The 18,393-nt window shown below is 43.0% G+C and overlaps 1 protein-coding gene across 8 annotated transcripts in view; it reads right to left on the reverse strand.

The window, feature by feature from the left end:
• ABCC5 (ATP binding cassette subfamily C member 5) overlaps positions 1–18,393 on the reverse strand; it is an 81,143-nt gene that overhangs the window by 41,474 nt on the left and 21,276 nt on the right. For 2 of the 8 annotated variants that reach the window (XM_047873946.1, XM_047873948.1), the window contains exons 3-10: positions 15,060–15,217; positions 14,713–14,868; positions 13,891–14,038; positions 8,736–8,969; positions 8,402–8,575; positions 7,478–7,625; positions 4,381–4,529; positions 3,881–3,988 (exon numbers count right to left, since the gene is read on the reverse strand). In XM_047873946.1, coding sequence (XP_047729902.1) covers positions 3,881–3,988; positions 4,381–4,529; positions 7,478–7,625; positions 8,402–8,575; positions 8,736–8,969; positions 13,891–14,038; positions 14,713–14,868; positions 15,060–15,217 — 1,275 coding nt within the window. Of the gene's footprint in view, positions 1–3,880; positions 3,989–4,380; positions 4,530–7,473; positions 7,626–8,401; positions 8,576–8,735; positions 8,970–9,417; positions 9,521–9,739; positions 11,412–13,890; positions 14,039–14,712; positions 14,869–15,059; positions 15,218–18,393 lie in introns of those variants that run through there. The other 6 variants (XM_047873949.1, XM_047873954.1, XM_047873953.1 and 3 more) reach the window with 6 other exon arrangements.

An 18,393-nucleotide genomic window follows, 5' to 3' on the forward strand; every position in this document is an offset into this window, starting at 1 on the left:
TGGGGACACCCTCAGAAGGGACAGCAGCCGTCTCAATGGCCCAGCGCTCCACGCTGCCAATCACATCCTAACCTACCTTTTCCTTTCTACCAATCTATCGTGGCCAAAGCACAATTAACTAACCTGTCTACAGCCCCTCGTTCTCACCCATGACTTGCCAAACAGCAGGTAGTAAAATGCAAGCAGAAAAACCAAAGGGCATGCTTCTCTCCTGAACAGACAGACCCTCATCACTCTGTTTCCCTTCCAGAACACTCCTGTGGAACCTCAAAGCCTATGTTCTTCCCTCACCTACAACATGGCTCATGTCTGGCAGGAAGAGGGAGCTGAGATCACGACCACACCTAGCTTGATGGGTCGGAAGGGAGTACCTAAGCCTATATCACAGGCAGAATGCCTCTTCTTGGCAACAAGTTCTCATGTCTTCAAAATCCTGCCTAGAAACTTGAGAGGATTCAAACAACCAAAGGAACAGACTTGGGAGGAAGTGAAGGCTATCTCCTCCCTCAGAAACATCCTTGGGAAACAACAAGATTTTCCTCCCACTTATTCCCAGAGACCCTCTGAGTTATGCTAGGGGAAGAAAAGAAGAATGATTGAAAAGCTGAGTGTTTCTGAAATTAGATTCAAAATACTAACTGCAAAAAACCTTATATGTGCCCATGATTTTGAATCCACTTCTGACAGCTCTCTTAAACTGGAGATCACAGAATGCTATCCCAGTTGGATTTCCAATATGATAAAAATAATTTTTTTAATAAAAAAAGGTTAAACATTACAAAGAAAGCACCTTTAGAGAAAAAGGTGACTTTCAGGGTCAGGATTCTGCTTATTTACTGAGAACCCCCAACTATTTTAAAGTTTGTGGGTATTTTTTTTAATTAATTAATTTATTTTGAAAGAGACAGAGAGGGGCGCCTGGGTGGCGCAGTCGGTTAAGCGTCCGACTTCAGCCAGGTCACGATCTCGCGGTCCGTGAGTTCGAGCCCCGTGTCGGGCTCTGGGCTAATGGCTCGGAGCCTGGAGCCTGTTTCCAATTCTGTGTCTCCCTCTCTCTCTGCCCCTCCCCCGTTCATGCTCTGTCTCTCTCTGTCCCAAAAATAAATAAACGTTGAAAAAAAAATTTTTTTTAAAAAAAGAAAGAGACAGAGAAAGAGTGGGGGGGAGGGGCAGAGAGAGAGGGAGAATCCCAAGCAGGCTCCACACTGTCAGCACAGAGCTCAACGCAGGGTCAAACTCACAAAGCTGTGAGATCATATGAACTGAGCTGAAATCAAGAGTCAGATGCTTAATTGACCGAGCTACCCAGGCACCCTTTTGCCAGTGTTATTAAATGTAACATATAATCCCCTTCCCTAAGAGCGAGCCCTTTCCCCTGGATCTTAAACGTGTAGCTTCCTCTTTTCCTTCCTTTGATTACAACACCTCCTATCCATTCCTAATCTCCAATCTTCCCAGAAGTGTCATGGTTCTAAATATCCTTGATAGTCTTCACTCTTGATCAACCTTAGGTTTAATTTCCAAAAACAGCTGTTGGTTTCATTTGTTCAGAGCCTTCTAGAAAGACCGAACTAAGAACAACATGCCAAATATCTTGACCACCTTCACAGAGTACACCCATATGCTGACAGATCTCCCACCATTGTTCTCCCCTAAGGAAATATTAAAAGGCTCTTTCAGGCCTCAAAGGACGATTAAAAAAATAAGCCTTTGCCTCTAGTTTGCACAGCTCCTTCCCCACATCTCCTTCCCATGGGCTCCCTGCAGCCTGCCTCCTCCTGAGACATGCTGAGGCACACAAGGGCCTCATAACACTTGAATTTATATCTATCTGAACTGGCACCTACCAGGACAACAGACTCTTAGAGGTACATAAACCATAGACCTCGGGTGCCTGGGTGGCTCAGTCAGTTGAACGTCTGACTCTTGATTTCAGCTCAGGTCATGATCTCACAGATCATGAGATCAAACCTGGTGTTGGGGTCTGTGCTGCAGGTGCGGAGCCTGCTTGGGATTCTCTCCTTCTCCCTCTGCCCCTCCCTTGCACATGTGCTCTCTCTCAAAATAAATAAATAAACATTAAAAAAACAAAACAAAACACCAAACCCATAAACCTCAACTTTACCATAGGACAGTATCAAAACACAACCCTCATTCACTTGGAATGTATCTATTGAGCAGAAGAGGGGACAGAGGGTCGCCAGATAAAATATAGGACACCTAGTTAAATTTTGACTCTATACAACCATTGAGTAATTTTATAGTATAAGCATGTCCCATGCAGTTATTAACTAACTGGGTGTCTTGTCTTTTCATTTGCTAAAACTGGCAACCCTATACTGATGACTATCTTATCAGAAAAGTCACAGGGTGGCTTCTTACTGCCTTTTTACATGTTATCATCCTCCTGGAAGGAGGAGAAGGAGGGGTAAGGGGAAGGTGAGAGAGAGGAGGGGCTGGAGGAGACTGCTAAGAAGAATAAGACAGAATGGAACTGAAGTCTCATGGGGCATATAATACAGCTGTGAGTGATTTTGCTTCTATTATTAACTCTGAAGTTCCCTGGATAGAGGAAGGAGCTATGATGTGAAAAGCCACCTGCTAATACCAAGTCCTCACCAGTAAATGAAGACAAGAAAGCTCTTGAAAAACATGGGGAGGACAAACCTATACTATAAACTCTTATTCTTTCATCCAAGATGCTACCAAATCCATCCACTAACAAGGACAGAGGGACAAACTTATGGTCAAAACATTTACTTTCTTCCAAGACTAGATACTGTAGATTGGGCAAAATAAAGCTCTGATTATAATTAGACCATTTCTTTTATATAGCTCTGGCTCTTAGCCTTCTAGCAGCCAGGCTGGAATGAGGGAGGGTACAGAGCTGGGGACGCATTCTTGAGGACTGGCTTTCTTGCTCAAACAAAATTCGCCTTGTTAACTGTAAACAAATAGGATATAAATAAATCACAGAAAGGTATATTGCATTCTTCATATTCTCCATCATGCCAAATTTGTTTTCTCCTGAATATCTAAGGTGAGGATATCAATGCCTCAAACATCTGAGCCCCAAACCTTCAAGCAACAAACATTGCTTTTGCATTGTTCTCACTAGCCAAGAAGGCTTAGCAGGAGTCCAGAAGCTACTCCACGCAGGGGCATTGTCAAGGAATTGCAGCCCACACAGGTGCTGTTCCTTTTTTAAAAAGTATTAACCATGATTTTCAAATATCCCTCTACCCTCCTCAACATATCTCATCTCTTTGTATTATTCTGAAGGCACAAAGAACACAACTGAGGCATGATCAACTAACCACCCCCAGAAAAACCCTGCTATCTCCTTAGTTGCACTTTGCAATGTGGTCTCATTTTATGACTATTCCCATATCACTGCATTCCCTGCATCATGAGTGGCAACTACAGGGCAGGGAAAAAAGTCAAAAAAAGGCTTAGCATATTGACCAAACAAAATAACAACAGCATTTTAGTAGAGGTAGATGCTAGACTGAGGTGAAGAAAAGCTGACAGTCACATAACATTTCTGATCTTCCAGGTATGAATCACTGAAAGGCCTAGGAAGTTACGACATATACCCATATAAGGGCCAGGAAGAAAGGCTCAGCTCTGAAGGGGAACACAAATCCTGGGAGCCCAGAACTAGGTGGGTCATCAATAAAAGGTAAATTTCACGTTCACGTGAAAAGGTAACTAGTCTCGTCCCTTAATTCACTCTCCTCCACTACCCTCTTTCTTACCAACTTGCCAAAAGGTGAAAAACCAAGTGCAGCCAGCCTTGTGTGGCCCATTGGAATAAAGGCAGCGGTGAGCTTTGCCAGGGATGGCTCCTGACATGGAGGAGGGGAAGGGAGCCACTCACCTTAAATCTGTCAACAGCAACCGATGCTTCCGAGAGGGATTTTACAGAGAATGGTGTTACTTTCAAAGCAAAAGTCATGGAATTGAAGACGGTCACCACTGTGAAAGCCTGAAAATAGGAAAAAATAACAAGACATCATCACTTTCCTTTCAGGTTTAAAGGAGGCTGAAACTTGATTGTCAAGTTGGTATGAGTCACATATGCTTTTTTTAAAGGTAGAGCTTTTATGAGACCTTCAATTAAAATTCTCAGTAAATCTGAACCAAAGGATGATCTGTATTTTCACAATTAAATCTGAAGTTGGGTTGACTTAAAAAAACCCATAACTTTATTTGTGCTTAGACCTGAGTCTTTACTCTTCTTACTTCTCAGTTTAATCACATAAAAGAAAAAATACCTTCTGATTATTGGGGGCACCTCGAAATCCAGAAACAAGAGGACCAGAGTATCTCTATATGTGGTATTTCTAATATTTTCCCAAGCCCTGAGGGCTCACCGACCTGTGCTGCCGTCAGGTCAAAGCCAAGGGTCATGTGAACAGAGAATGTCACCACGCTGGCAATCACCATCACAATGGGAGCTACACCAACAGTGATGCTCTGAAAGTATCCAGCTTTTTCCAATATCCGACGTTCCTCCTCTCGGATTTCTAAGAATAAAAAGCAAGCCAAATGCTGAAAAGCAAGCCAATTTGCTCCTCTGTCACCAAAGACTTGGTAGGTCTTCAGCCACACAGGTTTTAAAACAACTCTTTGGGGTGCCTGGGTGGCTCAGTTGGTTAAGTGTCTAACTTTCGCTGAGGTCACGGTCTCATGGTTCGTTCATGAGCTCCAGACCTGCATCGGGTTGTCTACTGTCTGGGCAGAGCCTGCTTTGGATCCTCTGCCCACCTCTCTCCTTGCCCCTCCCCCACTAGCATGCACATGAGCGCGCTCTCTCTCTCCCTCTCTCTCAAAAATAAACAAGCATTAAGGAGTGTCTGACTGGCTCAGTCAGTTGAGCATCTGACTTTGGCTCAGATCATGATCTCACAGTCTGTGGGTTTGAGCCCCATGTTGGGCTCTGGGCTGACAGCTCAGAGGCTGGAACCTGCTTTGGATTCTGTGTCTTCCTCCCTCTCTCTCTGCCCCTCCCCTACTTGTGCTCTGTGCTCTGTCTCTCTCTTTCACAAACAAATAAACATTTAAAAATAAATAAATAAATAAATAAATAAATAAATAAATAAATAAGCATTAAAAAAAAAAACAAACCCAACTCTTTAACACCTATAATATAAAAACCTAGGTCAACGTGACTATCAATTATTACCATTAATGCTGGTATACAAGCCTGAAATGGGATCAAGTCATAGGAACAAATCTAACAGAAAGCAGTCCCTACATATCAGTGCAGTGATCATCTTGTGCCTTAGTCTGATTTTTCTTGCAAACATCTTACATCTAAAAGGAATGAGCAGAGTAACTGCATCTGCAATCAGCAGTTTTGTTTGCTTACCTGCGTGTTGTTTATTTCCTGCCCAGGTAATTACAGAAAAGACCAGCACAGTAATGGAGAATTAAAAAAGAACTCAGGTTTACCACAGTGCCTACTGTATGTCAGTGCTGGGTAAAGGCTTTCACACAAAAAGCAGTGAGGATGATTGAGAGAAAGTGAGTGAAATACAACTTTGGTAGGCAGAATGATTTTTCTTAAATATTTGCAAAACTGCCACCTTTATTAACAGAGCAACCCTAGAGTGCTGAAGACCACGGAATAGGAAGTATGACAACAAAGTGGTGCGTTTTGTGTATGCAGGGTTTTTTAATGTTTATTTTTGAGACAGAGAGAGAGAGGGAGAAAGTGTGCATGCATGCGAGCAGGGGAGGGGTAGAGTGACACGGAGAAAGAAAGAATCCCAAGTAGGCTCCATGCTGTCAGCATGGCGCTCGACTCAGGACTCAATCCCGTGAGATGTGAGATCAAGACCTGAGCCGAAATCAAGAGTAGGATGCTTAACCAACTTAGCCACCCAGGCACCCCTATTTTTTTTAAACATATAAGCAATTCTGAGAAGCTTTGCACTGACCTTAAAGGTATTACCACTGCCCAAGACATTGCGAACTATCCTCAGAGCTAGCTCCTAAGTCATATTTTTACAAATCTAACTCATTGCGTTCACATTTACTGTATAACTTGCCTAAGTCCATAATGAGCAAGAATGCTCTTTTCAAACTAACACACACAGGTAAAGACACCAGAGTCAGGGGCTGAAGAAAGAGTGGACTCTCAGAAATAAAATTATGAAACCACAGAGTGAGAGAGCCAGAAAGGACCGTGGGCAGTCACCTTGCCTAAAACATGCTTGGCAGATATCCAGTTAGCATCCATTTATTCCATTCTATTGGCAATGAATTCACTACTTAACAAAGCTGCCTAACCCACTGCTGGACACCTCTGAGTGGCCACCTCCGCCTGATGACCACTGATAAATAAGCGTGTGAACTGGACACAATGTTCCTAAAGATTTAATCGAGAAACCAAGCAGTAAAACTAAAATAGCTTCCTTGCTCTGAACACTGTATTTCTATTCAACCTAAAATTGCATTAACTTTTGTCACTGTAATGTATTCAGGTTAGCTCACTATGAGGTGATGGTCAATTAACAGCCCACATTTTTTATACTTAAATTAAGTTTAAATGTAAATACATCTTCTTTTTTCAACTCCAAAGTGCCTTTAAATATATCCTTCTTAAATGTCACCTTTTTAAAAAAGTTTATTATTTTGAGAGAGAGAGAGAGCACTCACAAGTAGGAGAAGGGCAGAGAGAGAGGGAGAGAGAGAATCCCAAGCAGGCTCTGCACTGTCAGCACATGGCCCGAAGTGGGGCTCGAACTCATGAATCGTGAGATCATGACCTGAGCAGAAGTTAGACGCTTAACCGACTAAGCCACCCAGGCGCCCCTAAAGATCATCTTTTTTAAGGTCCATCATTTGGCATTTAAATATTAGACAAGTCTCTGCATTGAATTTACTGATCATGATAACCAGGATAGGGCCAGGACAGGCCTTGTGACTCAACATAAGTCAATTGTTTGAAAAGATAAAAATAAAACAACAAACCAAAAACCACGATGAGTGAGGAGCTGAGCTAGACCCAGAGCCCCGCTGTCCTGACCCCCTGCCCGGCACTTCTGCTCCCCCAGGATCTTACACTTCACTCATTACCTGTGGTGTATGTGCACCTGTGGTGGGGAGGGGAGGGCGAAGCCCTCAATAGCCACTTGATACTGTTTTCTGTAATGTCTTCATGGCTAGGCCACAAAATAATGGGCAGGATGACAGTATAGATAGGCGGCTTTGAAACTGAATGAATTACTCATAACTGGCTTAGTTATCTTGGGAAAAATCACAATTTTCTGGTCTTAATTTCCTCCTGTGTAAGAAGAGATTATGGGTTCGAGTCTCTAAGATCCCTTTCAATATAAGATCATAAGCTATTATAAGAATATAAGATATTATGATCCTATGACATTAGGATTCCTAGCAGCTAATGTGCTCAGGAAGCTAAGACACTAAAGCCCTTCTGCCAAACGCACATATAAAATCTTAAACTCACTTTGTACAATTTGAGAAAATGCTTTCACCCAGGCATACATTTTAATAAATTTAATGTAAGTGAGGACTTCATTCATCTTCTGGACACGTTCATCAGTGGTGGTCACACATTTTCTCCTGAAATATGCAGTGATCCGGGATACAAACATCTGAAAGGAAAAGCAATGTTGTGCCAAGTCAGGGCCTATTCAAACTTAAGAACCGTCCAGCCTTTCTGGGAAATAAATCTGCTCAAGATTATTATAAATAAAATGAGCATCAGGTAGGTGTACTGCTTTTTAATAAAAGTGGTCTATTAAATTAGAATAAAATATTATTTAATTCTTACATCTTTGGAAGGAAGTTAAGACAAGTATTTGTTTTCATGGTAATTACAGATATTGAATGCTACCAAAGGGAAGCAGAAGAGCCATATCAGTTAGTATCAACTCGAGATGAAGAGACTCAACACTCCTGTGTTAGCTGGAGGCCTCCTCCTTCACTCAGATTCTCTTTTTTATTTTATTTTGTAATGTTTTTTAAGTTTACTTATTTATTTTGAGGAGAAAGACAGAGAGAGCAGGAGCAGAGGAGGGGCAGAGAGAGAAGGAGAGAGAGAATCCCAAGCAGGCTCCTCACTGCCAGCACAAAGCCTGATGTGGGGGCTCAAACTCAAGAACCGTGAGATCATGACCTGAGCCGAAACCAAGAGTCAGACGTGTAAATGACTGAGCCACCCAGGCACCCAGATTATCTTTCTTAAATCTCATTAAGAGCCATGGTCTTTATTCAAGTGACACCTTAGAGTTTTCCAAACCAGGTACCTGCTTTGAGGAAATTTCCGGTCAGAGATGTGATGCCTCAGTGGTGCCTACTACATAAAACCTAATGGAAATAACTCATTTTAAGGAAAAGCTGCTAAAATACGGGAAGGAGTCTTACTCACCATTGCTGGGTAAAAGAGGATAAAAACAGCTGATCCTAGGAAGCCTGTTGGTCCTAGAATAATTACATTATAAATCATGCCTAAGATGGCAACAATGGGTCCTCCAGCCAACAAGCTGCCAACGGCGGCTGCCTCAAACATCCTCTGCCCGTCATTGGAGCACATGTTGATGAGCTACGAGACATAGAGAGCAGTGAGAGGACCCCGCGAGGATGCTGGCCACTCAGCCACTCGTCTCAGGAGGAAGAGGCAGGACAAAGCAGAGATCCAATGGAAAGAAAGAGCTCAAGCTGGGAGCTTTCCCTCTGCCCTGAAGCAAACACCCTGTACTCACCTCCCCCACGGACTTCTCTTTAATGTTCTTTAATTTAAGGATCTTCTTAAATGCCATGGTTAGGATGGCCCCTCGCAAGCGGACGCCCGTTCGGTAATTCAATGCCCAAGTCAGTGCAAGTGACCAGGAGCGCACGACTTCCGTCAGGAGGAGGCCCAGGACTAAGAGCAAGCTGTACCGGAGGTTAGAGTCTGTGACCTGGGTGTATTCCAAGAGGTGTTTCACCACGAAGGCCTACAGGGAGAAACACACCCCACTGTCAACATCTCCACAGCACCCACACATCACGCCACAGTTTTATGTTAAGTTAGAAAGAGGAAGCAGCTCCACTGTGCAGTGGTACATACGTACATAAGCAGAGAAAGACCTTGAAGGACCAAATCTTACGGACTACGTGGCCTGCGGGTATTAACTCAGGGCATTTCGCAGGAGGTATGTCTAATCTGAAATTTTCTTCCTTCAGGACACCACCAAAACCGTTACTCTTTCTAATGTAACATAAACCTGTCCATGAGCTGAAATTAATTCTAAACACACGGTCATTAAAAAGTATCTATTTGACCTTACTCCAGTATCTCCACACACTGATACATTTCTTTAAATGAAATTAAGACCTTTTTTTTTTTTTTTTTTTGGATCGTTTCAAACGTGCTTATTTGATAAAAAGGAACAGTGTACCTACAGTTGGACTGGGGAAGAGTGAGAAGTGCATTTGCAAAACATTCCTGAAAATAAACATCGGCAGTTTAATAGTACAGAAGACAGCAAACAAAGCAGACTATCCAAAATCCAGAAACCCTCCCACGGACCCTCCCCACTCCCCACTCCCTCCCAAAAACAAAAACATGTTACCTCAGGTAGTATATGTCTAACACCACCTGCAGTGAGGGAAGGCAGCCAGCCCCCAAGAACCACCGAGTGCCACCTCCAGCTCTGAGGTCCTGCAACGCCGGAGCACACACTCACACAAGGCACATTCAGCAACAGGATTAAATACCAGGAAGTGGGAGGTAATGTACTTTTATTGAAAATGAAAAAAAAAAAAAGTACCATCTTCAAAGAGCATCTCACAGACACTGTACAACAGGAGGAGCATTGCGGTAACATACATGGGAACATACAGAGTCGAGTTATACAAGGCTAGCCGTCTAACAGGTCATCGGGCCTCCGACTGTTGTTTTAGCTACACACAGTGGAAATACAGAATAGAACCGATATCTGTTTCCAGAGTCCGGAGTAGTACATCAAGCTGACAGCACTTAATCGATTAAGGCTCCTGAAGCTGCAGGGAGGCTGCAGTGGAGGAGATTCTCCAGGAATAAGACCTTGCTGCTAAGGAAAGAGAATTAAAAAACAAAAAAACAAAAAACTAAAAACTCCCCAAAGAGGTAACTCTGCTTAAAATCACTGGCGCTATTGGTTCAGCAGGCTGTGATGAATGACTTCTGTTCAGGACAGAATACAAAAATCTAGGCCTCAAGGAAAAACTGGTGGGATCCTTCAGAGTCTTTTCAAGTCCTTGCAGCTAAAATCGATCTTGCCAAAAATGAAAGAAAACAAGCCACGACAAAAGAAAGCCAAACCAATCCCCCACCCTGAAGGAAGAAAAAAAAAATTAATGAGAAACCCATCCACCCAACTACCCCGGATCCTTATAGCAAAAGGTACTGTAGATGGAAGCCAGCTCTGAATGACAGACAAAAATGGAGGCCAGACACAATTGTCCTGAGGCGGCTAATACTGAATTCCAGAACCCAGACGCTCTCTGGTTAACTGGCATTTCTCATTTTTCCTGAAAGGAAATTAATACCAGATGTCCACTAGTTCCTAAGAGATCCCCACCAATCAGATTTCTGTCAAGTGTCGGCAAATAACCTGATCAAATAAATGAGATTTCAGATTCCAAGCACTATTGTATTCCACCTCTCCCCTCCCTCAGATTTTTAGGTTTATATCCATTGTTTGGGTCACCACTGCATACAGCTGGGTTGTTGGTTTACTAGCAAGAAGATTGGCTTCTTTTCCAGTATGCAATCCAAAATGTGGAACTGAGTCACTGAGTGGCAGGGTCAAAACCCCATTTTTCCTCATGTGAAGCAACTCAGTAAGATGGCGATGCAGTAAAGCATTTTCTCACACACCTCGGCACTGATGGAACAGTCTCCAAAGGAAGGCGTGAAAGGACAGCAGGTTGTAGTTTGGGGTTCCTTCCTTCCCATACCTTTACAGTGCCATCTTTCAGCACCGGGCAATAGCATTAGTACCTCCCGGAGGTGAGGAGCCGGGGGAAAGTCAAAGACATAATGAAGGCTTACATTATGTAAAACTTTCAGAGGGTGGGGGGAAAGAGGAAACAGCAGATTAAAGAATTTCCAACACACAGGGTTTAAAAAAAAAACAAAAAAAAAAACAATTACATTTCAAACCATTTTGCATGGGATAAAGAAAAAAAGGTTTTTCATGAAAAATCCAACCAAAATTTAGTTTTAAAAAGTTACAAACTTATCATTTAAATGCAAACAAACTGGGAGGAAAACTCGAGATTGTCAGAATAGCTGTCTGGCTGTGGAAAGCATTCCCAGTGAATAAACATTACCTTACCTGAACTCTTGGCGAGAGATTCTGCCCAGCTTGACTCTCTCATTCTGACCGCAGAATACAGCCATCCTGAAAATTCTAAAGAACAGCTTCTGTCACTGGTTCCACTACAGAGAGACTCCCCCCAAATCCAGATCCTGACAGCACCAAGCAAGCTGCAGCTGGGGAGAGGTGGGGAGGGTGGGAAACTTACCTCTCTAGAGGCTATTCACTGCCCTTTCCCCAAAAGGCCCTGGAGCAGAGTTAGCATTCACCGAGATGTAGTGCTGCAGGAGGTAGTCTTCTCTTGCAGATCTACAGGGTGGATGCTAATTCTTTACACAAAAAAATCATAGGTCAGGCCTGGTCTTTTTAAATTGTTTGAATCCAAGGAGGTCACAACTTTAGCAAGACCTTAGCAAGTCTGGCCACTCATGTTAGGTCAGGACCATACCCATATACGTTCTGCTACTCCGTTAACACTACTGTGACCTTTGGACACTCTGCACAGAGCTCTGGTCCACCGGCATCACTGAAACCTTGGATCATCTCGATGTACAAACGTCCAGCCAGTTAAAAAACATACACACACATTAACTTCATTGTTTCATATATTCTGCATGTGGCTACCAAGGTTCAGTGAGGCCTGAGAGGAGATCAGAAATATCCCCATATTTGGGGAGTCGGTTCTTACATAGATTTCTAGAAGAACAGACTGAGCCAGTTTGAAAGTCGTGCCACATTAGAAAATGTCCAAAAATCTAAAATGGATGTTCTTCGAAAGGATTTAAATCCACAGAACAGAAGGTATGCTCATTGCTAGTACTAATCTCAAAACCAGCCTGATTCTTCAATTTCCAATTAAAAAAAAAATTTATAAGAACTGGAGCTCCAAAAAAAAAAAAAAAAAAGAAGTTTGCTTTGCTTATAGTTTTAAATCTTTTTATCATTTAGTTAGACTACGGGTGGGACCATTGCTTTCTCAATTGTTCTAGGATGGAATCACATGAAATAACACAGGCCTTAAGTTGCTCTTCCCCAAGAGGGTAGAGAGAAGGAAAGGCGTGCTGCAGTTTTCCTATTAAAGGAAGGCTCTCAGTGTTCCCTGGCATCTAGAAGAGTTTACTAGAGTTAGCAATCCAGTACGCAGTGCCTTAAAAGAGAGATTAAGGAATATGCAGATGCTCGAGGGAGTGACTGTAGGCCCCAAACTGAACATGCATAGGTAGCTTTTTTTTCCCCAAATAAAAACTTAAAATTGTAGTAATCTATGGAATTTCTTCCCTTTCTTCCTTTCTTTTCTTTTCTTTTTTCTTTCTTTCTTTCTTTTTTTTTTTTTTTTTTGTATGGGGGGGAGCCAATGAACTTCTTGCACTGGCCAAATGGAATCATGAAAGCCTGTATACTGTGCTATCCAGCTCAAGGAATTCCACAGAAGATCCAGAGCAGCCACCAGCCCTGTAGTGAAACAATGACAGAAGCTCTTCTTGGGGGAAGCTGGTCCTATGAACATGTTTGCCATTTTGGTCAATAACATAATATTCAGGTACATGGTCTCTCTTACTTAAAACTTATACAAAAGTGTGTTAGTTGGTCAATTAATATAGAAACCTAATACCAGGAAAGTAGTGTTCTCTGCTTCAGAAAAGAGATCAGAACTTTTAAAAAGGCATCAAACATTAAAAAAAAAAACCAAAAAACAAAAAACAAACAAACAACAATAATGACAACAACAAAAAAAAACACAGAAAAACTGCAAATTAGTTTTACCTAATCACCATGCATCTTAGGCATATACTTACCAAAACCATGAACCTCCAGCTTACCCACACACGGAAAATGCACAGTATAAGTAGCACTACTGCTCCGATGCCTCAAGGCAAATATGCAGAGAATAGATTTAATCAAAGTCTCAAGTGTAAGGAAGCACAGCAGGTGTAAGAAACAGGTGTCCAGAGAACAGCGTGAACATCACTCTCTTACCTACCCTGCTTCAGTACACACTAGGAAAAAACCATGGCTACCACCCCGACACCTACAGCACAGTTCACACCATACACCAGAACTCAGCAGACTCCAGGTCAGACTCTAAAAACCTCAACGCTCCTCTAGTTTCTTCGGGCTCATTTGCCACGGAACCGCCAAACACGTGACAACCCTGCCTCCAGGCATTCGGTGTGACTCCAGCACTGGCTCAGCAACCTACGCCACACAACGCCGCTCTCGCCCACTCACAGCACCGTGAGACACCATCTTCCCAAACCAAGACTGTCATTTCATGTAGACACGCAGCAAAGAAGCACAGTCCTGCACAGGGCTGGAATCATTCATTTTCACCCGCCCCAGGAAAGCAAGCCAGGTCCAGCTCTCCTCTGGCAACATGGCCCCTCATCCTTCCAGCTGCTGACAAGCCACCATTCACTCCAGAATCGACTGTTCCCTTTCAACAGACCTAGAGGCAACTCTAAGGCTGCTAACTAGCCCAAAGGTGAGCACAACCCCTGCAACAGAACAAGAGTGTTAGAGCTGGCCATGGCCGGGCCCCTGGAGACTGTCAGAAAGGATGGTTAGAACTTACTGGTCCACTGAAGCCAGCCAGCTGTGTGATCATCAGGCACACGATGGAGAGGATGAGCCTGGTGCGGCAGAAGATCCACACAACCCTTCGGAGGGAAGCGGCGTCTGGCCCAACTTCATTCAGCTCTTCTTGCCACAGTCTCTCTAGTCTTAACAAGGGCACATGTCCTCGTTACACATCTCCCCAGGTGAACAGACACTCCCTAGATTCCCTCCTGCCATTGCTTTTTGCCTCCAGGCTTTGACACCACTCACACGAACCTCTCCTTTAAACTGTGTACACGGACTTCACCTTCTGGGAAAAAAATACCCTTCCTGGGTAACTACATATTTACCCTGTATAGGGAGCCCCTCATGACATAGAAAATAATGAGAACAAAAGTCCTTCCTTCCCCCCAGAAAAATTATCCCTGAACAGAATTTGCTCATGGCTAAGAGCTCCTTCCTCAAGGGTCCCCAACCCTTTCTGAAGAATCCTGTAGTCAAATGTAAAGTTGTAAGCTAGATTTTAATCATGATAATCAGCTACCACAAAAATGTATTCTGTCACAAGGCAGCAACATAATTTCCCTGTCGACTCAGGAAGAGAAGCGGGGCTGAGAGAGAGAGAGAAAGCCCGTGGTTAAAACAGGATTAAAGGTGAAATAGGAGATAAAGCAGAAGAGCAAAGAGAAAATCATCCCCAGGCTACCCTCCCTCCAGAGGACAGCTCAGATCCTAAATGAACACAGAGCTGAGGGCGTCACACTGCCGGACCCACCCTCCTAGCTCAGGCCCTACACACCCAGTATGTGGGAGACCAGGGTGGACCAGAGACGCCTACCTTCTGCAGTTCACATCGGAAGACTCGTGTTTGGACAAAGACCACACGTCCTCCATTGAGAGCTCTCCCTTCCTGTGGGCCACACGGGCCAGAGGAGAAAGCCAAGAAAAAGTCATGCAGGAGAAGAGCCCAGCATTGTCCACTGGGTGCTGGTGTCTAAGGAGAGAAAACCCAAAGCACAAAATTGTCAGTGCACACAGACAGGCTAGCCAGCATTTATAATACACTGTTTAGCAAACGGTTCCTGACTATAAATGGGTCTTCCCAAATGGTCTGATCTTAGCCCGAATTTTCAAAAATGCTTTTGGTGCTTCACAGACAAGTCATTAACTGGCAGAGCCTCTTACTTGGAAGTGGTCCGGATGGGCTTCAGAACACTTAAGCTGTGATGGTACTTTCCCTTGGGATGTTCCTCATCCAGGATTCTGAGCTGAGAATGCATGGAGGCATCCAGGGAAAGACCCTCAGCTCGGGCTGCTGTTTCCAAGGCATCTTGGCATTCCAACTGTTTTAACAGATAAAGAAGGCAGGGGCACAGTTAATGAACATTACAAAAACAGAGGGGCAAATCTACCTGACATAGTAGCTCAATCTGCAAACCAGATTCATCTTACCTGAGAAATCCCAAGACTCGGGGTTAAAACTAACTTGTATGATAAGAATTTGCTGAGGAACATTAAACCAGTTACATAGAACTTCCAAACTCTTGAGCACTTTTAGGTTCAGAAAAATTGAGCAAAACGTACAGAGAGTTCCCACATACCTCCTCATCTCCCCACCTCTTCCCCATCTGTTTCCTCCACTAGTAACATCCTTCCATTAGGGTGGTACATTTATTAAAATTGATGAACCAATACTGATATGTTACTATTGACTAAAATCCACCATTTACATTAAGATTCACTCTTTGTGCTATATATTCTAAAATTTATATATATTTTAAAGTGTATTGTATTTATTTTTTTTTTTTTAAATTTTTTTTTTTAACGTTTATTTATTTTTGAGACAGAGAGAGACAGAGCATGAACGGGGGAGGGTCACAGAGAGAGGCAGACACAGAATCTGAAACAGGCTCCAGGCTCTGAGCTGTCAGCACAGAGCCCGACACGGGGCTCGAACCCACGGACCGTGAGATCATGACCTGAGCTGAAGTCGGACACTTAACCGACCGAGCCACCCAGGCGCCCCTATTTTTGAGAGAGAGAGCATGAGCAGGGGAGAGGAACAGAGAGAGAGAGGGAGAGAGAGACTCCCAATCAGGCTCCATGCCCGGCGCAGAGTCTGATGCAGGGCTCGATCTCGGGGATCATGACCTGAGCCAAAACCAAGAGTCGGATGCTTAACTGACTGAGCCATCCGGGCGCCCTAAAACTTATATTTTTATCACCAAAATGTTTTATCTTTCATTTTCCAATAACTGAGAGTCAGTTATTTCACTACTAACTGCAAATTCTGTCGCCCATTTTCTATGACAAGAACTTCATAATCATCCCCAATTAAACAGCCCTTGTCACACAGAAAAGCCAGTATGTACACATGTCTCCCCCCTTTCTCCTTTATCAGCAGCAGGGAGAGCAGAATAGGGGCTTTCACCTGGCTGCACAGCTAAGAGCTCCAATACCCAGATATCTGCAGCATAAGGCTGAGGGTCCCATGAGTTGAAATACAAAGTTAACCAACCATATTTACCACAAAGCTTTTATAAATACCACTTAATCACATTAACAGAAATACATGTAATTCAAAGTCTGACTGAGGCAGAAGACGGTGGGCCAAGAATTTGAACACCTGTATCCTTGTCTAGTCTAAAAGTAATTAAAAGTTGACACTTTCCTGTTGCAGAAGAGAGGTGTTATTTTCCTCAGATATGGATTATAAGCACATCATCCTTTTCTCACACTGTCACAAATATTTCCAGCAATGGTTATGAAACAGCAAGAAAGAATAGATCCCCAAATCAAGAAGAGTTAAGTAGTGCAGCACCTAACACACCGTCTTACACAAAGCAGAGTCTCCGTTTTTATGCACCACTTCTTTTCCACACAGAACAGAGGCCACTCAAATGTTGGCGGAAATGAATTCATGCATGGAGGTTACCTGGATGCCTAGGTGGCTCTCTCCTCAAATACAATAGCTTTAGTTCACAACACAGTTATGCATCTTCAGATAAGATAAGGTACTGCTTAGTATTGGGAAAGTACACAGCCTTCCCAACTGGGAAACACATTTTTTCCCTTTTGATAAAGGCAAGGTAGACCAGTTTCAAGAACATAACAACATTAACATAATAAATGAATCAATACCAAGAAACGAATTAACTTAAAAAAATTTCTTTTAATGTTTATTTATTTTTTTAAGAATGAGAAAGGCAGAGCGTGAATGGGGGAGAGGCAGAGAGAAAGGGAGACACAGAATCCAAAGTAGGCTCCGGGCTCTGAGCTGTAAGCACAGAGCCCGATGTGGAGCTCGAACTCACAGAACATGAGATCATGACCTGAGCCAAAGTTGTATGCCTAACCGACTGAGCCACCCACGCGCCACAGAATTAACTCTTTTATAAAGTACTTAGGTATTAGGTGAACACTTATTTTGTGGTTAGGGACTATGGAACCTAATAACAAACTAAGTACAACAAAGGTAGGTTTTTTGTGTTTTTGTTTTTTTGTTTTTAACTTTTAGGCTACCTATAACCACAACAAGAAGAAAGCCATTGGGTTGAGAAAGGAGAAAGATATACTAAAAATACAAACACACCTACTATAAGGAAGTAGAAACTGGGAATACGTACAGAATAGGTATAGAATGTTGTGAGGACCAGCCTTAGTTGGATATCCAAAGCTTCAGAAGAAGATAAAAATTAAAATAATACCACTTCAAGTGCACACTGGATATTTGCCAAAACGGACTACATGCTGGGCCCTAAAGCAAACCTCAACAAATTTCAAAAGACTGACATCACATGGTGTATATACATTGACCACTTTGGAATTCAGTTCAAATTCAGTAACAAAGAACACAAGAGAATCTCCAGATATTTAGAAATCATGCAACATACTTCTTTTTTTTTTTTATGTTTATTTATTTATTTTGAGAGAGAGAGAGAGAGAGCTGGAAAGAGAGATAGAAAGCAAGCAGGAGAGAGGCAGAGAGAGAGAGAAAGAATCCCAACCAGGCTCCACACTGTCAGCATGGCGACCGATGCAGGGCTTGAACCCACAAATTGTGAGATCATGACCTAAGCCGAAACCAAGAGTTGGACACTTAACCAACTGAGCCACCCAGACACCCCAGCACACTTCTAAATAATATGAGTTAAATATATAAAATGGAAATTAGTAAATATTCTGAACAAAATGCTAAGAAATTATAGCACTTCCAAATTTGTGTGATGGGGCTATAGCAGAACTTGGAGTAAAACTGTGAACGTTTTAAAATCATATATTAGAGGGGCGCCTGGGTGGCTCAGTCTGTTAAGCATTTGACTTCGGCTCAGGTCACAATCTCGCGGCTCATGAGTCTCAGCCCCGCATCAGGCTCTGTGCTGACAGCATGTAGCCTGGAGCCTGGAGCCTGCTTCAGATTCTGTGTGTCCCTTTCTCTCTGTTCCTCCCTGCTCGGACCCTGTCTGTCTCTCTCTCGCTCAAAACTAAATAAACATTAAACAAATTTTTTGGGGGGTGC

Source organism: Prionailurus viverrinus, chromosome C2 (assembly GCF_022837055.1).
Source record: "Prionailurus viverrinus isolate Anna chromosome C2, UM_Priviv_1.0, whole genome shotgun sequence".
NCBI classification, from domain to species: Eukaryota; Metazoa; Chordata; class Mammalia; order Carnivora; family Felidae; genus Prionailurus; species Prionailurus viverrinus.